Here is a 21,181-nt window from a genome sequence, read left to right on the forward strand (position 1 = left end):
AGTGAATATTTTTTTCTGCTGATGCAAATAGGGATCGGTCCTCAATGCTGACTTGAGTTTCAACCAATGATTTTTATAATTTTTACTGCTGACTACACACGCACGCACACACGCGCTCTCTCTCTCACATACTGTACACTTGATTTTTGCAGTTAGAATAGCAACATTGTAAGATATCTCTTCTGTATGTAGTTTGCATGAAATCAGTTTAGGCATGTAGCAGATAGTCTTATAGTGTCAACTTCATTTAAGTCAAAGCAATCAACTATTAGATCCAGTGTGTTTGACTCATGTTTCACTCTGAATAATTACAGGTTTATTTAAAAGGTAGCAAAGTGTAGGTGTCACCTGAAATGTGTCAAGAACTGTTAACATTAAAAGAAGTTTCAATATGTCATGCTCATACATGTAACTAACCCTCTGTGCTTAATGTCATACATGTAACTAACCCTCTGTGCTTAATGCCATACATATAACTAACCCTCTGTGCTTAATGCCATACATGTAACTAACCCTCTGTGCTTAATGCCATACATGTAACTAACCCTCTGTGCTTAACACCATACATGTAACTAAGCCTCTGTGCTTAACACCATACATGTAACTAACCCTCTATGCTTAATGCCATACATGTAACTAACCCTCTGTGCTTAATGCCATACATATACTAACCCTCTGCACTTAATGCCATACATGTAACTAACCCTCTGTGCTTAATGCCATACATGTAACTAACCCTCTGTGCTTAATGCCATACATGTAACTAACCCTCTGTGCTTAACACCATACATGTAACTAACCCTCTATGCTTAATGCCATACATGTAACTAACCCTCTGTGCTTAATGTCATACATGTAACTAACCCTCTGTGCTTAATACCATACATGTAACTAACCCTCTGTGCTTAATGCCATACATGTAACTAACCCTCTGTGCTTAATGCCATACATGTAACTAACCCTCTGTGCTTAACACCATACATGTAACTAACCCTCTGTGCTTAACACCATACATGTAACTAACCCTCTGTGCTTAATGCCATACATGTAACTAACCCTCTGTGCTTAATGCCATACATATACTAACCCTCTGCACTTAATGCCATACATGTAACTAACCCTCTGTGCTTAATGCCATACATGTAACTAACCCTCTGTGCTTAATGCCATACATGTAACTAACCCTCTGTGCTTAACACCATACATGTAACTAACCCTCTATGCTTAATGCCATACATGTAACTAACCCTCTGTGCTTAATGTCATACATGTAACTAACCCTCTGTGCTTAATGCCATACATGTAACTAACCCTCTGTGCTTAATGCCATACATGTAACTAACCCTCTGTGCTTAATGCCATACATGTAACTAACCCTCTGTGCTTAACACCATACATGTAACTAACCCTCTGTGCTTAACACCATACATGTAACTAACCCTCTATGCTTAATGCCATACATGTAACTAACCCTCTGTGCTTAATGCCATACATATACTAACCCTCTGCACTTAATGCCATACATGTAACTAACCCTCTGTCCTTAATGCCATACATGTAACTAACCCTCTGTGCTTAATGCCATACATGTAACTAACCCTCTGTGCTTAACACCATACATGTAACTAACCCTCTATGCTTAATGCCATACATGTAACTAACCCTCTGTGCTTAACACCATACATGTAACTAACCCTCTATGCTTAATGCCATGCATGTAACTAACCCTCTGTGCTTAACACCATACATGTAACTAACCCTCTATGCTTAATGCCATACATGTAACTAACCCTCTGTGCTTAATGTCATACATGTAACTAACCCTCTGTGCTTAATGCCATACATGTAACTAACCCTCTGTGCTTAATGCCATACATGTAACTAACCCTCTGTGCTTAATGCCATACATGTAACTAACCCTCTGTGCTTAACACCATACATGTAACTAACCCTCTGTGCTTAACACCATACATGTAACTAACCCTCTATGCTTAATGCCATACATGTAACTAACCCTCTGTGCTTAATGTCATACATGTAACTAACCCTCTGCACTTAATGCCATACATGTAACTAACCCTCTGTGCTTAATGCCATACATGTAACTAACCCTCTGTGCTTAATGCCATACATGTAACTAACCCTCTGTGCTTAATGCCATACATGTAACTAACCCTCTGTGCTTAACACCATACATGTAACTAACCCTCTGTGCTTAACACCATACATGTAACTAACCCTCTATGCTTAATGCCATACATGTAACTAACCCTCTGTGCTTAATGCCATACATATACTAACCCTCTGCACTTAATGCCATACATGTAACTAACCTCTGTGCTTAATGCCATACATGTAACTAACCCTCTGTGCTTAATGCCATACATGTAACTAACCCTCTGTGCTTAACACCATACAAGTAACTAACCCTCTATGCTTAATGCCATACATGTAACTAACCCTCTGTGCTTAACACCATACATGTAATTAATGCCATACATGTAACTAACCCTATGTGCTTAATGCCATACATGTAACTAACCCTCTGCGCTTAATGCCATGCATGTACTAACCCTCTGTGCTTAATGCCATACATATACTAACCCTCTGTGCTTAATTCCATACATATACTAACCCTCTGCGCTTAATGCCATACATGTAACTAACCCTCTGTGCTTAATGCCATAGATGTACTTTGAATAAACAATATAGATTTCAGAATTTGTTACATTCATCCATTCATCCATGGACTCATCCATATTTTAAAATATCACTAATTTATATTTTTTAAGAATAAATCCGAAATTCCCTTTGATTTTAAAGAATAAAAAACTGATCTGTATTGAAATGGTGACTTTCACAATGCTGTTTGAATGACCACCAGAGAACCAGGTCAGTGAAAGGTCAACAGTCCTTGATTAATTAGCATGTCACACTGGGCCTGTAGTTAGATCCTCAGCTTTGCTAACAGGAGGCCTCGCCTCTTCCAGCCCGTGCTGTGACATTTCCTACGAGGGATACTAACCGGATTGAAAGTGTCCTCCCCTGCCTGCTTTTCTAGCCCATTTATGCCTGTTTTGGCATAGGAAGATAGACCTCAAAAACATTCTGTTCCTCATGCACTTTCCATGGAACTGGGCCTGTCATGGAAAAATCCCAGCACAGTACGTTCCTCATAAATTAGCTGATTATTTTTAATAAACACCCAGGTTTCTCTTCTCCTCAGTATATAGGAGCTTACGTAGCTCTTTTTCATTTCCCTTGAAGAATCCATTTACTTCCTGTATCCAAGTTTTGGCTGCACCTGGCCGTGCAACTCAGATTGATTATCATCACTTACCTGGCTTAAGTCCAGTCTGCACCCGTAACAAATCAACAAATTGGGGTCAGACCTTTTGTCTCGATACAGTGTGACAAACTCAGCATTGCTTACTCCGAGACATCAGGCATCAATTACAAATCTGCATTTAGCCGTCAGGACTGGCTTCTGTTATCTTTGATGTTTAAGACGACAGACAAGCGTTCCGCCAAATCCTTACTCAGCTCCTAAAACTGCATGAGAAACTTTTCTCCGGTGAATACCTATCTTTCCATGTCATTGGACATGAACCACGTCCATTTAAACTCATACTCATATCACCACCTAAGAGAAACTTCTCAACAAGACATTCATTCTCATTGTATTTTTGTGCATTCAAATTGCCATCGATTAAAATGCAATTGTGTTTGTTGTCTGTAGTTTATGCCTGCCCATACCATAACCCCACCGCCATCATGGGGCACTATGTTCACAATGTTGACCATAGCAAACCGCTCATCCACACAACGCCATACACGTAGTCTGTGGATGTGAGTCCGGTTGGACGTACTGTCAAATTCAAAAAAATAACATTGGAGGCGGTTTATGGTAGAGAAATGACCATTCAATTCTTTGGAAACAGCTCTGGTGGACATTCCTGCAGTCAGCATGCCAATTGCACACTTGAGACATCTGTGGCATTCTGTTGTGTGACAAAACTGCACATTTTAGAGTGGCCTTTTATTGTCCCCAGGACAAGGTGCACCTGTGTAATGATCATACTGTTTAATCAGCTTCTTGATATGCCACACCTTTCAGGTGGATGGATTATCTTGGCAAAGGAAAAATGCTCACTAACAGGGATGTTAACAAATGTACACAAAATGTGAGAGAAATACGTTTTTTGTGCAGATTGAAAATGTCTGGGATATTTTATTTCAGCTCATGAAACATGAGACCAACACTTTACATGTTGCGTTTATATTTTTGTTCAGTGTAGCAGGAGCTTTTAGACTTAAGAAGTGACATGGTTTGTCTACCTGCCTAAGATATTTCTGTCTGTGGAACAGAATGTGATGGGAGAAAACCACATACTGTATATGGAGAGATGGCCACGTCACAAAATGCAGGTAGTAAGACAGTTATTACAATTCAATAGCGGTGGTAGTTATTACAAAAAGCAGTGGCCATGCCAAAGGAACTTTGTTTTATAAATGCTGAACCACAGCAAGGTAGCCTACATCTCAAGTATATACTTCCCAAAAATTGTTTGGGAGCAAGGACTTAGGCCCTTATAACCGAAAACTGAAATGAAACTGCTGTAAAATTGCACAGGGGGGTTTGCATGGTTGACATGTATTCTGGCTCAGATGGTGCAATCACAGCAGGAGACCTTGGATTACAGTCCATTTGGATTACAGAGGTGTTGCCGCTTGATATTCAACTGCAACGACACGTTGCCTTCTCCCCTTGTCATTACCAGTGTTGCCCCTCATCGTTATTGGCGTCTGTGTTGCCATTGTGTGTGACGGGTGCTGTCATGGTGGTGTAGTGGTTGGCTGTGGGGCGGCCTGCTCTGTGTTTGATCCCAGTCGGGGTACCTCCACACTCTGAGGGAGACCACTGCGGTCCATCTGGCTGGGGCTTTAATCAGCACCTCCCCTCAGAGCGGGGAATCATTCTCCTGCCTGGCCCCAGCCCTTCGCTGTGCTGCCTGCCTGCCTCAGAGCTCTGGAGCCCTTCTAACATGCCCACGCTGCACATTTCATCTTTCTAAATGTCACTTCATGGTTTACTGCTCCTCCTTATGATGCTAGTAGGAAAGCGAGTGCACAATGCTAGCCTAACTCTGCAGTATTTTAGTTTAACAGCATATATCCTTGTCGAATAGCTTCACCTTGTGTGTTGTAGTAGCTGTGTTTTATTAAACAAGAAAACCCCTTGTTTAGAAAGGCGTAGACCTATGTTTGATAAAACGCAATGCATTAATAAATTATGTTGTGTTTCTACACTAGCTATGAAAGGAATGAATACAGCCCCCTGAATCAGGTGTGTTTTTCTGTGGCTACAACAAAAGTGTGTGGTGTTGGGGGAACACTTGAGGTCGCAGGTTGCCATTTATTGAGATTACTCATGTACTGGAGGCAGCTCCAGCTGGCATAGCCACAAAGTCATAAAATCTGATGTTAAACCCAACCCTAAACACACTGCTAACCCTTATGCCTAACCTTCAATTATGATCAAAAAACACATTTTTGTTTTCATTAATTTTTTATTTTGTAGCTGGCCCATCCAGCGGAAACCACTCCGTTCTGCCTCCAGGGCAAGACTCATGACAATAAACATCAACCTGCCTTCGAGGACTGGAGTTGGGAAACACTGCTCTGAAAAAACAAGCCCCCCCACCCATCCCACACACGCGCGCACGCTCTTTCTCAGGAGGATAGAGAACGAGATAAGGAGAGTAAAGAAATGGAGAATGGAGAGCGCAGCAGAGAAGAATCCCTTAAGGAATAATTACCATACATAAATACGCTTTTCTCCTGCTTTAAATTGGGTTATTTTAGAGTCTTGTCACTGATGTTCTAGGAAGACTCCATGGTAACACATTTAAACCTGAATGCTGCTGTTAGAAAGGATGAATTATTAATGGCTTGGAAAACTAGTAGGGATGATGCTTTCCCAGGGCTGTGAAGAGAACCGCTATGTGTCTACGGAAGTAATGCCTGGCCTCGCAGGTCTTCCTCAGTAATGTACACGTCAGGCACATATCATTTATTCATGACCGCAGTCACTCTCTAGCTCCCATACAATTAGTAAATCAATAAAAGGGATGTGCTAAGAAACTATGTCAAGATTCAGCCACAGCCTATTGCTCAGGTGTTGGCTACATTTATCACTTCACCAACGGTCAGTAGCTGTGATCTATAGCATTCTTGAATCTCTACTCTTAAGATGGAGGCCCGATACTGATTTGCTCTTGAATAGCAGGTGCATCCATTTGACTGACATTTTTTTGTTTTATATTCTTATGCATCATAATGTGCAATGCAATTTTGAATACAATTAAAATGCATTTTTTTAAAAATAATATAGACACTTCAATTGTATGTCTTGAAAAGGTAGAATGTGTCTTTTGTGAGGAGATAATCTTGACTAGAGCGTCATTGTTATTTTTATTAAAGATGGAATCCGCAGGTCGTGGGTGTCCCCATTCCACCCCACTTCTTGTGTTGTGTTTTGGGATTTTGAGCCCAGTCAGCTAAGAGAGATTACAATAGTAAACTACACTGGTCAGTCGGGCTCAAGCTGGGTAATGCCTCCTTTGTTATGGTTGGTGGTGTGGCCCATGTTTATGCTGCTGGAACTGAGTGTACGGAAACAGTTGACTGAGATTGGCATAAAGCTGTGTCTGTTTTCCCCAATACCCTTTCACCGTTCCACTCTAATTAACAGTAACATTCATTACTGTGTGTACACAGACAAGAGTAAACCTCGCTCTCAGGCAATAAAGACAACACAATTCCATTTTTTCTCTCCAAACTTTTCAACGTTGTTCCTTTTCTAATTACTCTGTTAACAGCCGTGAAATAACTGTGATTAGATATGAAACAATGGCCACAGTAAGCATACTGGTAAATAAAAGTGGCTCTAAAATGAAATGTCGGTTTAATCAACACAATATTACTGCTCTTGGGGGTTGTAAGAGGAAAAAGCAGTAATGTTTGCTATTAAAATTTGTGGTTTCAAACTATTGTAAGTTTTAAGCACTCTGACATAACAGTCAAACTACAATTTCTGTTCTCAAAGTCATGGTTTTCAAACTATCATCATAATTGTATTCTGTGTTTCTCTAGTCTTCAAACGCCTCTCTACGGGTGAAATCACAGACTTACTTCCAGGTCAGGCTACCTGTATTCAGAAAGCTGACCCTTCTGCTAAGTGTTATGGATGACAACCACCTCCCCCTGTATATCTATCTGGACCTTCAGCACCATGGACAGTGACATTGCTAGCAAAACATGCTAATGTGATCACACTTAAATGTACTCGGAGGACAAGTTACACAATAGGGTGGCTGGGTATTAAAAGACAGCCCCTGGAGGAGGCACTGTGAAGGAGTAGAGAGAGAGAGAGAGAGAGAGAGAGAGAGAGTGGGCCACCTGTCCTCTGCGGGGCAAACAGTGCTGTGGTCGGCCCTGCCCCCCCTCTGGCTTAGAGAAGCTTTTTGCCTGGCTGGAGACACCTGCTCCACTCAGCGGTGACGGCTCCCAGCGGGACACTGGCTCAGCTGCTGCTCACCAGGCCCCCCTTGCAGCACTGGCCCCCTCTCAGTGTGGCACTGCCAGCCTGCCCTCCCGGCCCTGCCTGCCACGCAGGAACACAGTACAGTAGCTACCACAGCCGGCTCAGAAATCAATTATGATGGCATTGACTTGACACGATCAGTGTGATTGCCATTCATTGGACAGTTACTGGGTTCTTTACATGAAGCTGACAAAGCATACCCTATACCACACAGGCCACCTGACCCAACAGTTAGTTTCTTTATGGGCGTAATTAGCTCAGCATATTCTCTAACAGCCTTATTGTTCGGTTCTTAGAATATGTGGACAACTATAAATACCTAGGATTCTGGCTAGACTGTAAACTCTCATTCCAGACTTACATTAAGCATCTCCAGTCCAAAGTTAAATCTAGAATTGGCTTCCTATTTCGCAACAAAGCCTCCTTCATTCATGCTGACAAACATACCCTCGTAAAACTAACTATCCTACCAATCCTTGACTTTGGCGATGTCATTTACAAAATAGCCTCCATATACTACCCACCACTGTGACCTGTATGCTCTCGTTGGCTGGTCCTCGCTACATATTCATTGCCAAACCCACTGGCTCCATGTAATCTCTAAGTCTTTGCTAGGTAAAGCCCCGCCTTATCTCAGCTCACTGGTCACCATAACAGCACCCACCCGTAGCACGTGTTCCAGCAGGTATGTTTCACTGGTCATCCCCAAAGCCAACACCTACTTTGGCCGCCTTTCCTTCCAGTTCTCTGCTGCCAATGACTGGAACGAATTGCAAAAATCACTGAAGTTGGAGACTTATATCTCCCTCACTAACTTTAAGCGTCAGCTGTCAGAGCAGCTTATCGATCGCTGCAGCTGTACACAGCCCTTCTGTAAATAGCCTATCCAACCAACTACCTACCTCATCCCCATATTTGCTTTTGTTTTTCTGCTCTTTTTCACACCAGTATTTATACTTGCACATCCTCATCTGCACATATATCACTCCAGTGTAAATTTCTAAATTGTAATTACTTCGCCACTATTGGCCTCTTTATTGCCTTACCTTCTTATTTCATTTGCACACACTGTATACAGAGTTTTCTATTATGTTATTGACTATACGTTTGTTTATCCCATGTGTAACTGTCGCACTGCTTTGCTTTATTTTGGCCAGGTCGCAGTTGTAAAAGAGAACTTGTTCACAATTGACCTACTTGGTTAAATAAAGGTGAAATAAACAAACAAATAATAACAATAAAAATTGTGGACCCACACTGCAATAATCTATGATAAAATGTTCCACAGCCTATATGTAGTTAACAGCAGTGCCGCAGTTTGAGATGGGCTGTAGTTCTGCAGCTGTATGCAGATGACCGCTGATTGACCTGCAGGAGAAATAGCACTTTTCTTCCTAAAACTGAAGAGAGCTCTGCCAAATCGCATTAACCTAGCCACATATGATTGAGCAAGGTTCTGGTACCTCTGCTGAAAAAGGAAGCGTTCCTTTATTTTCAGACAACCACACACTGAGTGATTGTGTGTCTTGGCACACAATCACTAAATCCGGTGAACCCATATGGTTCAATGAATCATGTTGGTATTGACATGTTACCAATTGAGATCTTCGTTCAGTTCACTCAATATTGGTCCAAATCCACCATGAAACAAATCCTGGTTATTTCTTAATTTCATTATTCACCAATAGTAAATCCTAAAATGATGCTCCTGTAAGTTAATCGATATCAATCTATGGCCTTATTATCTGAGATATGATTTTGTGTCGCAGTTAGGTGGGTGATTCTACCTACTTGGTACAGTGCACTGCCTCTCTCAGAGATGATACATGCCTCTGTATATTGCACCTGTAACAGCAAAGGCAGGCTTGTGGAGCTTAAATTAACTAATTTCCTGGGGTAAATTAACCAGAGAAACACTGCAATCAGGAAAGGAGGAAGTGATGGAAGCGGCAGATGGAAAGAGCTAATCATTGTTGTGAAATAGAGATGACCCTTACAATCTATGGGGTGCCAATATGCCTTTGCCAACTGCTGTACAATTCCCTCTACTCGCCTTGCTTCTGTTTGTCGTGACGATGCCTTAAATGAGTTAAGGTAAATCTAACCTTTTTTTTTACTGAAGAATGGAGTTACCAAAGAAAGCACTGTGTTATGAAAAACAACAGCTGCATGACGACAGTAATCAGGGGCTCACAAATAAACGGCATTCAAAACAGACAGTTAAGAAATCTTAATTTATTCCTCACCCATATCTGCCTCTGACTACTATCCATGCTGAAGTTCTTGGATTTTTGTTAGACTATTCATAGCAACCAATATGGCTGATATTCTGAATGGCGTGTTCTCCTCCCAGTCTATGTTGGCTGGATCCATTGGTTCTGATAGAAAACTCAGTAGAGTTTTAGAACATGTTAGACATCCTTTTAAACACAATGTTCTCTAGCTCACCTAGAGCCTGACAAATGGCTGCCTGGACTACAGGGACATTGTTCTAGACTGTAGCCATTTAGCAAGCTATGTATTTTGCTTTATTACTTTGCTATACTGGATTCCCTTGAAATATATTTGAAGGTGTTCAGTATCATACCAGTATAATAACAACCTTTTATTATTGCGTTTGATTTAATTATGTCAATCCTTCAGTTTTGATTTCATACTGAAGCATATCCATACAGTGGTATTACACAGCTCACTCCGTAAGACAGCTCAGACATCTAGAACTAAACATTTTGGTCTCTAGTATCATAATATTATGCCTTGCATCCACCAAAAGAATAAAACAATCCAGCTCTCCAAGAGCAACGCCTCAACAATCTTCCAGCACATTTATCTAATGTATGCAAATGATCTAGCTGTGCTTAATGAAGGTACCATTAATCATTGTAACGATGGTCAGTTTTAACCAGGGTAATCAGAATCCCAGACACGCCTCATATATTCTGATTTACATACAACTCATGTATTCACATTTATTTTAACAGGAAGTAGCATCGTATTTGTGCATTTTCGGGATCACATAAAAACAGGGTCTGCGTTTACTCTGATCATAGCTTTAGAACTGTCTGCCTACTCAGTCAGATATAATGAAAATGAATACAAACATCCACATCAAGTTTTTTGGCTAACCCAAATGCAAAATCATTTCACGTGTTGCAATTAAAAGGCTTGTAAGAGGTGATTTAATAACTTGCCATAACCTCACTATCTATTATTACAATCTACTATTCAATTTTAATTTCAGCAGAAATTAAGGCACTGTGTGGTACTATTGTTATATGTGAAAGAGATATCACAGCATCAATCTACTTGTCATATGCAATTTAAGTTTATATTTCCTCAGTAGTATAACTACTGGGATTCTTTACAGGTAGCTAGATAGCATGACTGTGTATGCGAAAATAGTCTGTGAGTGAATAAGACAGTTCTGCCAGGTGAATAAGAACATTAAGTCTTTATGGATGACCAAACATTTCCTCTGCATTCGCATACAGTCAACAGCAGACCTCAATGCTGTCAGCATTACAACGATTTCTGCTAAATTCAGGAAAGCTCTAGGGTGGGAAGCTGAGCCTGTTTGAAGGGAAGCCGAATGAGAGCCCGTCACAGATTAGACACCCACAGTTTCATGTAGATGTAATGCACCAAGTAAGGGATTTTCTCTCAACGTTTTCCAGTGAGGGTTTTCTCATACCTCTCTTCCCCTTGAACTACACTACATTATAAACAGCACATACTGTAGACTCACGTTCTAACAATAACGAGGAAGACTGGAATAAATTATCTCAAAGACCATACTTAATGTAGGTACATTGCTGCCTCCTCTTCTCATTACGCACAGAATTTAACTGTTAATATAGCGTTATGGTTTAACTTCAGGTTGACTTAGTTGCCACTAAGAGCCACCATCTTCATTACATAAAGAAATCAGATCAGTACCCTGTCTAAACAAATGTTAGAAAAAGTCAAACAATTGAATTACACTATATCCATACTTGTATATTCTGTCCATACAGAGCATCAGGTATTAAAGATAACATTTATGTTTTACAGTATTTCATAATTGTAGCAAGGTTTCATTGTTCTTGCAGTAGCCCTGTGTTTCTAAGTTGCCCCACATCACATCTGCAGTTACGAGTGTCAACATGGTGAATGTAGTAATGTACCCAACCCCACACTTTTCAATGAAAAACTATTACCTGACGCCATATTACATGCTCATTTCCATATTCTAATTTGATCTGTTTCAGATGTAAAAAATGTTTTTCAAATAAATTGTTTATAAATATTGCAGTAACTATGTCCATGCACATAACGGATAAGCTTACACACATACAAAATTCACATAAAGATGCTGGCATTGGCAAACTACGCACACAGGGAGGCTGCTCCACTGAATTCATACACACTGAAAATTCACTCTGCCGCTCTTACTCCCAAGATAACGGACTGATTGACAGAGGGTTAAATAAGGCAAAGTAGGCGGATATTTTTGAGCACACACAAGCATGTAAATAGCTGCTAATACAATTCCTGGGGATAGTCATCTTCCTAAATTGATCTATTCTCTACTGCTCTCTCTCACTTTGTCTTTTATCTCCTGTTAGTGTTTTAAGAGTGAGATATTTCTGTCTATCCTCTTACCAAAATTGACCTGGACCCCATCTGGGTGGATGGGAGATCCCTGGGAAATAGCGGCGAGAGCCTCTCAGGGACGGAGCCGTCAGCAGTGGCTAGTCCCGAGAGCTGGGGGTACCGCACCATCATCTTGAGATGCTGCTCACAGAGTGCACGCTCACACACAGATAGAGAGAGGGGGAGAGGGAGAGAAAGGAAGAACAGAAACGGAAGGTAGGAAGGACAGAAACAGAATGGCAAAGGATAGCGGGAGTGAGGAGACGAAAGAAGAGAGAGGGGGGAAGAGGAGGGCAATCACAGTACACTATGCACTCACACACAAGCATGTGTGTATATGCACACACACCCACACACAAGCACACAATCATACGCTCATACACATATGTACGTACACACATTTTGAGCCCAAGATGGGCGATTCCTCAAGCAAGCTTAGCATTGATAGCTACCTTGTTTTGGGGAAATTAGGGGAAATAAAACAGCCAGCCGCCTAGCATCCCATTTGTTACTGCAAGCAAGAATGAGTGAGAAGCGTAGTGATCCTTTTCTACTGCCAACCATCAAGCTTGGATAACAGGCTAAGCATTAATCAACCCTGCGTCTTTACACTTAAACCATGAGCACAGAAATGCACACACACTATAATACACAACACAGAATGGTAGGCAGCACATACACTGGGGAGGTGAGAAGAAACAAAGACAATTTCTTTACCTCATTGCTCAACAAAGCAGCGTTGAGAGTTCGGCTGATTTCGAACATCTTGTAGACAATGCTTTTTTCGTCCTTTTCTTATTTTCTAAGGGCTCTCCTTCAGTTATTGTCTCCCTCTTTCTACTGGAAATGGGAGTCAGTCCCAGGAAAAAACAAATAAAAAATTAATTAATTAAAAAACAGGGGGAAAAAATCCTCTATAATATCTGTTTAGTGTCAGATTTTTGTCCACTTTTCCCCCTTTTTTGGTACACCTCTGGTGTATGTGGCGCTTGTGCCCAGGGTCTCGGCACACGACTGAAGAGTCAATATTTTTTTTTATCTCCCCAGTCAGCACATTAAAACAAGCAGTCGGGCTGGCGGGCTTGTTCCCTTATCTGTCCACCGCACACTCGCTCACACAATGCGCTCCGATCCTCACACTGCTCTCTAGCAGATTAGTTTGTCCCAAAACATAGCTCTTAGTTTAAACTCCCTCTCTCTCGCCCTTTCTCTCCCTCTCTCTCTCATTCCATCTCTCTGTGTCGCTCTCTCCCCCCCAACTCGCTTGCTCACGCTCTCATGCAGGCAGCTACAGTTCACTTTGCTACCACAAGGTGGGAAGACTGTTCTAACAACAGCGACGCCACCACATCTGCCTGTTCTCTCGGTTTCCTGTATGTGTATAAGACATGAGACACAGGGATCAGGCCCATTCCTTCTCCTTTTCTGCCTAGTCCTCATCTCAATAGGACCACTTAATAGCAGGATGATGGAACACCACCATAAATATACTATTGCGTATTCAGTGTATTCCTTTTCAGCATGACAAGTAACAAATAGCCACATAAAACATGAACATTGGTGTGAGACATGTTATTTGTGATACAGTCACCTGTACCATCTCTCTTGAGTCAGATTCTTTGGGTTTGCACTGTATGTCACTTAAGGCTTGGGATACTACAATTACTATGTAAAAGCATGTTTATACAACCCAATTATGACAGTAATTCCAGTGTTACTACAGAGAAACATAATATAATTTCCTGTAGATGTATTTCTACTGAATATAATAAACTGCGTGATGATACCGTTCATCAGTTTGGTTTGACTTCATCTTAAAATAGTGAAAAAGTGTCAGTACCTCCACAAGCAGCATGGCTTGTCTGTCTCCAGTGCACTCACTGTATGTACTTTTTTTTGCCAGGCCCCAGGAGAGGACTGTGGCCAGTTAATAGCAGCCCATTGACACCAGACCATCTGCTGGTATGGACCACAGCCAGGAGAGGACAGAGTCACTGCAAGCAGAGAAGAGAGACAGTCTGCAATTCTCTCCTAATGCTGTTAATGTTGTGCATTTGAACGTGTGATGATGTGTATACTTGCATGGATATGTAAAAGTTAGTTAGAAGGCGAGAGAGTAAGAATATGGCTGAAATCGTACATACCTAGAGAACAACTGAGACCATACAGCACTAGTCAATAATACAACTACTAGGTGTTTTTTTTCTATCATGGCCTTATTCTTACATTTACCTCACAAAGGCTGTTACCGTGTACAACTGGCTTCTCAAAACAGTCTCTCTGGGGACAGCCAGGCCACCTGTACTCTGGGATGAGCTGTCACTTGAATCATCCAGTCTGAGGGTTGATTTCTCTGTCAGCTGCCTTTCAAGCCCTCTTCTCTGACCTGCTCAGTCCCAAGTCTCTTGATTGCTGTCGCCATAGTGATGGTCTCTTATGCCGCCTGTTCTTTCCAGTCCCCTATGTCCTGTCTTTTGATTTTGCATGACTTCCTTTTCGTTGATGGTGCTTTATATGTTGGAAGTCCCTACATGGTCAAACTAAAAAGGGTTTCCCTGTACCAACACTGTATATGAAAATACATGGTGTTCCACAGGAAAAGACAGACTAGAAGCAATCACTAAGAGAAGTTGTTTTAAAAAATAATTTCAGTCATGCTATAAATACAAATATTTTAAAATAGTAGCATTGAAAGGAGCATTTGAAAATATATCTTGTGTAGTAGCAAAACCCTTTCCCTGAGGGTTTCCTGTTTTCCTGTTCTGCTATGAGCAGTGTGGAATGGTCTCCTCAAAACATGATCACTAACAACCCATATCAAAAATAGGCATGGAATATCAATGACTGTACAAATATTTTTGTTTCTCGTCTCACAGTAATTTCATTGAACATCAGTCCCAAAATAAATCCAGCACCATGGAGCCCATTAATTGGTTAGAGTTAAGGGATGACATGCCATGAAGGACAGCTATTCAATTTTCTGGAAATATTGCACAGCACTGTTCTTTATAATTTAAGAAATAATAATGCCGCCCTAGTTGTTTAGCTGCCTGTAGCTATCAAATATGATCACAGGGACAACAATCATTGCCCTCCTCCCAGCCTTATTTATTTGTTCCTGTTACACAAAGCTTATAACTTGAAAATAAGCAACAGAAAGTCTATATGCCTCTTGCTCTGGAGTCATATGGCCATTCATTTGATCCAGCTAATCAGGTGTGGCGGTAATAATGGAAAGCAATTGGCTTAATGACATATGCTCCAATTATCTAGAAAGCCTCTAGCCCAATAATGGACTAAACGAGCCTAACGTAACCATATAGTCCAAGAAATGTACATCATTTCGAGGCAAATTGGCTCTGGCAGCCAAAAACAGCTAAATACTCCATCTAAACATGAATCAATTCTCAATTGCGGTACGGTTCTAGAAAAATAATGCACTATACTTTAATTTCACAAATGCAAAATATACACTTACACTGTTTTAACTGGTTTCAACACAGTTGCAGCTGACCGTGTGTATATATATATATATATATATATATTTTTTTAAATAAATGTATTTCTTGCTGATATAAAATACAAGTTGCTTGTTTCCAAAACTGTACAGCAAGCGATGCGTGTTAACGTTTATAGCAAGTGTCAGGCCTCTTAACGAAACTCTCCTAACCAGAAGACAGTCCTACTATCGTCAATAGGCGCTAAAGGTAGTTAGCATTTATGAATGGGATAGAAATCCTCATGCTTTAAAGCTGCAATATGTAACTTTTTGGGTGACATAAATGTGAGTTATAAGTCTGTCACTCAATGAAAGCAAGTTTAAGAAGCAGTAGATCTGTTCTATGTGCACTATTTCTATGGTTTCCATGCTTAAGTTTTGTTTTTGCTTCTTTTACTTTTGTACACCAGCTTCAATCAGCTGAAAATGAAGAAAAAAAATGTGGTTAAGGAAAATATATTTCACAGCGGGTTAGATGGTACAATGATACTTTACACTATACTTACATGTCACAATCTGAAATTAGGCAAACTATAAAAAATATTTGCAACCAGGAAATGGAGCAATTTCTGGATAGGGCACATTTTATCAATCCGTAGATAATTTAGGGCCATTGGCAACAGCGAAACATTGCATTTCTAAAATCACGATCGAAAATCATGCTACATGTTCAGGCTCTGTAGCCTACCATGTTCTCTCTGTTAGCTAAACAGTTAAGTGGGGAAAGGAGCACACATTGTTAGTGGAGATTTCCAAAATAAGGCTACTTCCACTACCAGAGATTAAAAAATGAAAAAAATGTATTTCTTGGACCCAAATACATCGAAATAAACAACCAACTTAAAACAAACATACCTTCTCAGAAGACATTTGACTATACAACTCAAAAACAGCATGGTTGCGCTCACACCAACAGACTAGTAGTGCAACGACATAGCTCATGACCTACAGGACAAAAGTTCTCATCTGTATCAGTATCAACAGAAGTATACGACAGGGATGCCCAATTTCGCCATTTCTATTCATTTTGGTTGTGGAACTTCTATCTCTAGATATTCTGAATTAAGTAAATAAATTTGTATGGCTTAACCATTTTTAACAAAGAAATCAAAATTTCCCAACTGGCTGATGATACTACTCTTTTCTTAAGAGACAAAGACCAGGTTGCCCATGCCCTTAATGCTATAACTGCATTTTCTATTGCATCAGGATTAATTCTGAATGTTTCTAAATGTGAAATATTATGTTTATTTGACTCTGATGATAAAGAAATAGAAAATATGCCTGTAAAGGACTGTGTTAAATATTTAGGAATACATCTGTCAAAAAACCACTTAGTCAGACAACATTTGAATTTCTCTCCTAAAATTAAGAGAACTAAACATATATTTAATAATTGGCTACAAAGAGACACTTTCAAGATAAACTGGTTGAATTTTTTTGGGATCAATACTGATTCAATATGGTATTTCATAACAAATAATGTGTTTAATAAATTGGGAGGTCTTCAATTTTTACTGAAATGTAATTATATTCCTGAAAGATTACCGACTAAATTGGCTAAGTTTCACCAACAAGCTTTAATGGCCTGGAAAATATGTTTCCTGCACAGTTTTTCCCCACATAAAGCACTTTTGTGGAATAATTCAGACTCAACTATAAGGAAAAAAATCATTGTTCTACCCCAGCTGGCATGAGAGGAATATTGACTTTGTTCTTGATATTTTCGACAACAAGGGTAAAATGTTCACATATGAACAATTTATAACATTGAAAGAGTTTCCAATACCTTTCAGAGCGTTTATTTCTGTGATCAATGCTGTTCCCAGTGGTCTAACTACACTAATGAAAACTCATCTTAGCTTTGGTAATGATCACAAAGTTTATCCAGAACTCAGATTGGAAGGCGTGGGCTTATTTGAGAGATCTTGTTGTAATAAATATATAAGACAAACTCTTCATTCACAAAACCAACTTACACCGAGAGGAAACATTTTCTGGAACATGCTTATTCCTGACATTGCCTGGAAAAATGCATGGTTAAGACCTTACAAATACTGTATACCAAACAAAGTTAAGGAAGTGCACTTCAAAATTTTACATAAGATATATCCATGTAATTCTATGATATCCAAATGTGTGGCTATTGATGATATCTGCGTTTTCTGTGAAAAAGAAGGTGAGAATCTGTCTCACTTTAAATTTGTGTCAGAAAATGTAATTAAATTTGTATCAGAATTTTGGGAAAACCTTGCAAAATACTTATTTACCATTATGAACACTGCCTATGTTTTTGACATGAAAGATATAATATGTTACTATTGCAGTGATAACAAGACCACTGACATGATTATACATTTTTTTCATTCTTGTTGCCATATACTTCATACACAAACAAAAATTCCAAAATGCGATACCAAAATTACAAATCTAATTAAAACATTAACCCCAGTGAATAACAACAAGAATACTATTTTCCTGAATCATTATAATAAGATTTTTTTCAGAGTGAATACAATTGCACTAAAATTGTTTATTTCTGTATTATTTTATTGATATTTTTTGTATGTTTGAGTATTTTCTTGTTAATACCTGTGTTTTGTTTTGTTAGACATTTTTGATGTAGCAATGTAAGTTGATTTTTGTATTATGAGTAATAAAAAGTAATAATGAGTAATAATAAAAATAACATTTATTAAAAAGTTCTCACCTGAGAACAGGTCAGGGGTGAGTTTATATCGTTTTACATGTTTCATTAGTAATTAGAGTCCCAGGGGAAATACTGACCCAAATTATGTTTCCTACCCCTTCACAGTAAACTACAACTCATTTGACCATCATTCTTATAAATGGATAATATGTTCAGGTCTTTGTAGTTGACACCATGTGTATAACATGCGTTGGGTAAATAAAATAGAGTTCTACATTTTGAAAGAGATTTTTTAAATGTATCTTAAAATGTAATGCTCTTCTTGAAGCTTGCACCTGCTTTTGACTTGCTTAGGGCAACCCCAATGGGTCGTCACAAAGTTATAAACTCTGCGCATTTCTATAATTTATCTTCTTAAAATTAAATTGTAAACCTAACCCTAACCACGCTACTAACCCTTGCCTAACCCTAACCTTAAATGCAGACCACAAAGCAAATAGTTGTTGTAGGCTCGTAACCAATTTAGACTTTGTGGCTGAGGAATCTGACTGGAAGCTAGTGGAAACCACCCAACTCCCTCCCACCTGTCCTTATCCCTAGACTGCGTTGCCGTGGCAACACTCAGCCAGCGTTGTGCGCTGGTGTGTTGTGCAAAAATGGAAAGGAAGATGGAGGAGAACATGAGAGACGTCGACGCTGGTGTGTAAATAGTAGTGCTACCTACCTCCTATAGTACCTATATTCAAGTGCATGAGAGTGCATAGCAGGTTGCTGCACATTTAGTTATGAATGAGTCTGGACTGCTGCATCAATCACCTAGACCGACACAACATCGTTTGTAAACATCACTTTGCTAGTTAGCTAAGTAAGCTTGTTACTAGCTAACGACGTTATTTTGTTAGGTAACGTTAACCTTCTAGTTAGCTAGCTACTAATTTAGCTACCTGATATAAATAATACTAGCTAGTAGGATGAAAATGTTCAGCAAATTGAAGTGTTTGCCGTAAACACTCTGCCTGGACAGACTACTTGCTATGCATCTAATGTGCGGGATTTGTGACTGTGACTGAGTTTAGCAGCTAACGTTAGCTAGTGCTAGCTCTGGTCCAGAGCGTCGTTCTGCTGTACTCTCAACCGAACAACGCCCAGGACCAGAGCTAGCAAATACTAGCTGCCTCTTGCAGCAACTGGCTGTGGCAAGTAGCTGTGTTAGACACAAGAAGTAGTGGTTCCCTATATATCTATGGTAATAGCATGGCTGTGGCTACACGTCATCGTAAGGGTTTTAATTAGGTGTGCTTTGCTTTATAAACAAACTGGTCATGCTTATTATTATTATTATTTCGCTGGAATCTCTAATACCAAAACCGTAAACACCATAACAACTTTAACCTTTAACTGGCACACCAATAAAACATTTTATCTGAAAAATGATTGTTCTGCAAAATATGTGTGTTTAGCCTCAATATAGGTTTATTTGACAATGTAAAACACAATACAACCACACATGTGGATAATGCATTTTTATTTTTTTATTATTTTTATTTCACCTTTATTTAACCAGGTAGGCTAGTTGAGAACAAGTTCTCATTTGCAACTGCGACCTGGCCAAGATAAAGCATAGCAGTGTGAACAGACAACACAGAGTTACACATGGAGTAAATAATTAACAAGTCAATAACACAGTAGAAAAAAGAAAGAAAGGGGAGTCTATATACATTGTGTGCAAAAGGCATGAGGAGGTAGGCAAATAATTACAATTTTGCAGATTAACACTGGAGTGATAAATGATCAGATGGTCATGTACAGGTGTGATATTGGTGTGCAAAAGAGCAGAAAAGTAAATAAATAAAAACAGTATGGGGATGAGGTAGGTAAAAATGGGTGGGCTATTTACTGATAGACTATTTATTTATTTATTTATTTTACCTTTATTTAACCAGGTAGGCAAGTTGAGAACAAGTTCTCATTTACAATTGCGACCTGGCCAAGATAAAGCAAAGCAGTTCGACAGATAAAACGACACAGAGTTACACATGGAGTAAAAACAAACATACAGTCAATAATGCAGTATAAACAAGTCTATATACAATGTGAGCAAATGAGGTGAGAAGGGAGGTAAAGGCAAAAAAAGGCCATGATGGCAAAGTAAATACAATATAGCAAGTAAAATACTGGAATGGTAGTTTTGCAATGGAAGAATGTGCAAAGTAGAAATAAAAAAATAATGGGGTGCAAAGGAGCAAAATAAATAAATAAATACAAATTAAATACAGTTGGGAAAGAGGTAGTTGTTTGGGCTAAATTATAGGTGGGCTATGTACAGGTGCAGTAATCTGTGAGCTGCTCTGACAGTTGGTGCTTAAAGCTAGTGAGGGAGATAAGTGTTTCCAGTTTCAGAGATTTTTGTAGTTCGTTCCAGTCATTGGCAGCAGAGAACTGGAAGGAGAGGCGGCCAAAGAAAGAATTGGTCTTGGGGGTGACTAGAGAGATATACCTGCTGGAGCGTGTGCTACAGGTGGGAGATGCTATGGTGACCAGCGAGCTGAGATAAGGGGGGACTTTACCTAGCAGGGTCTTGTAGATGACATGGAGCCAGTGGGTTTGGCGACGAGTATGAAGCGAGGGCCAGCCAACGAGAGCGTACAGGTCGCAATGGTGGGTAGTATATGGGGCTTTGGTGATAAAACGGATTGCACTGTGATAGACTGCATCCAATGTACAGACTATGTACAGCTGCAGCTATCGGTTAGCTGCTCAGATAGCAGATGTTTGAAGTTGGTGAGGGAGATAA

General features: G+C 39.7%; 2 protein-coding genes across 8 annotated transcripts in view; one reads left to right on the plus strand and one right to left on the minus strand.

Annotated features, from left to right (window-relative positions):
* Positions 1-13,498, minus strand: part of elavl4 (ELAV like neuron-specific RNA binding protein 4) — a 70,666-nt gene extending 57,168 nt beyond the window's left edge. For 3 of the 7 annotated variants that reach the window (XM_020499118.2, XM_020499115.2, XM_031786002.1), the window contains exons 1-2: positions 12,956-13,452; positions 12,248-12,379 (exon numbers count right to left, since the gene is read on the minus strand). In XM_020499118.2, the coding sequence (XP_020354707.2) occupies positions 12,248-12,379; positions 12,956-13,003 (180 nt within the window). In that variant the 5' untranslated portion in view covers positions 13,004-13,452. Of the gene's footprint in view, positions 1-12,247; positions 12,380-12,955 lie in introns of all 7 variants that reach the window. The other 4 variants (XM_031786007.1, XM_031786003.1, XM_020499119.2 and 1 more) reach the window with 2 other exon arrangements.
* Positions 13,499-18,997: 5,499 nt separating this feature from the next.
* The window catches only part of agbl4 (AGBL carboxypeptidase 4), a 407,773-nt gene continuing 405,589 nt past the window's right edge, over positions 18,998-21,181 (plus strand). The window contains exon 1 of the mRNA XM_020499111.2: positions 18,998-19,086. Within this exon, the coding sequence (XP_020354700.2) occupies positions 19,044-19,086 (43 nt within the window). The 5' untranslated portion in view covers positions 18,998-19,043. The remainder of the gene's footprint in view (positions 19,087-21,181) is intronic.

Source organism: Oncorhynchus kisutch, linkage group LG13 (genome assembly GCF_002021735.2).
Source record: "Oncorhynchus kisutch isolate 150728-3 linkage group LG13, Okis_V2, whole genome shotgun sequence".
NCBI classification, from domain to species: domain Eukaryota; kingdom Metazoa; phylum Chordata; class Actinopteri; order Salmoniformes; family Salmonidae; genus Oncorhynchus; species Oncorhynchus kisutch.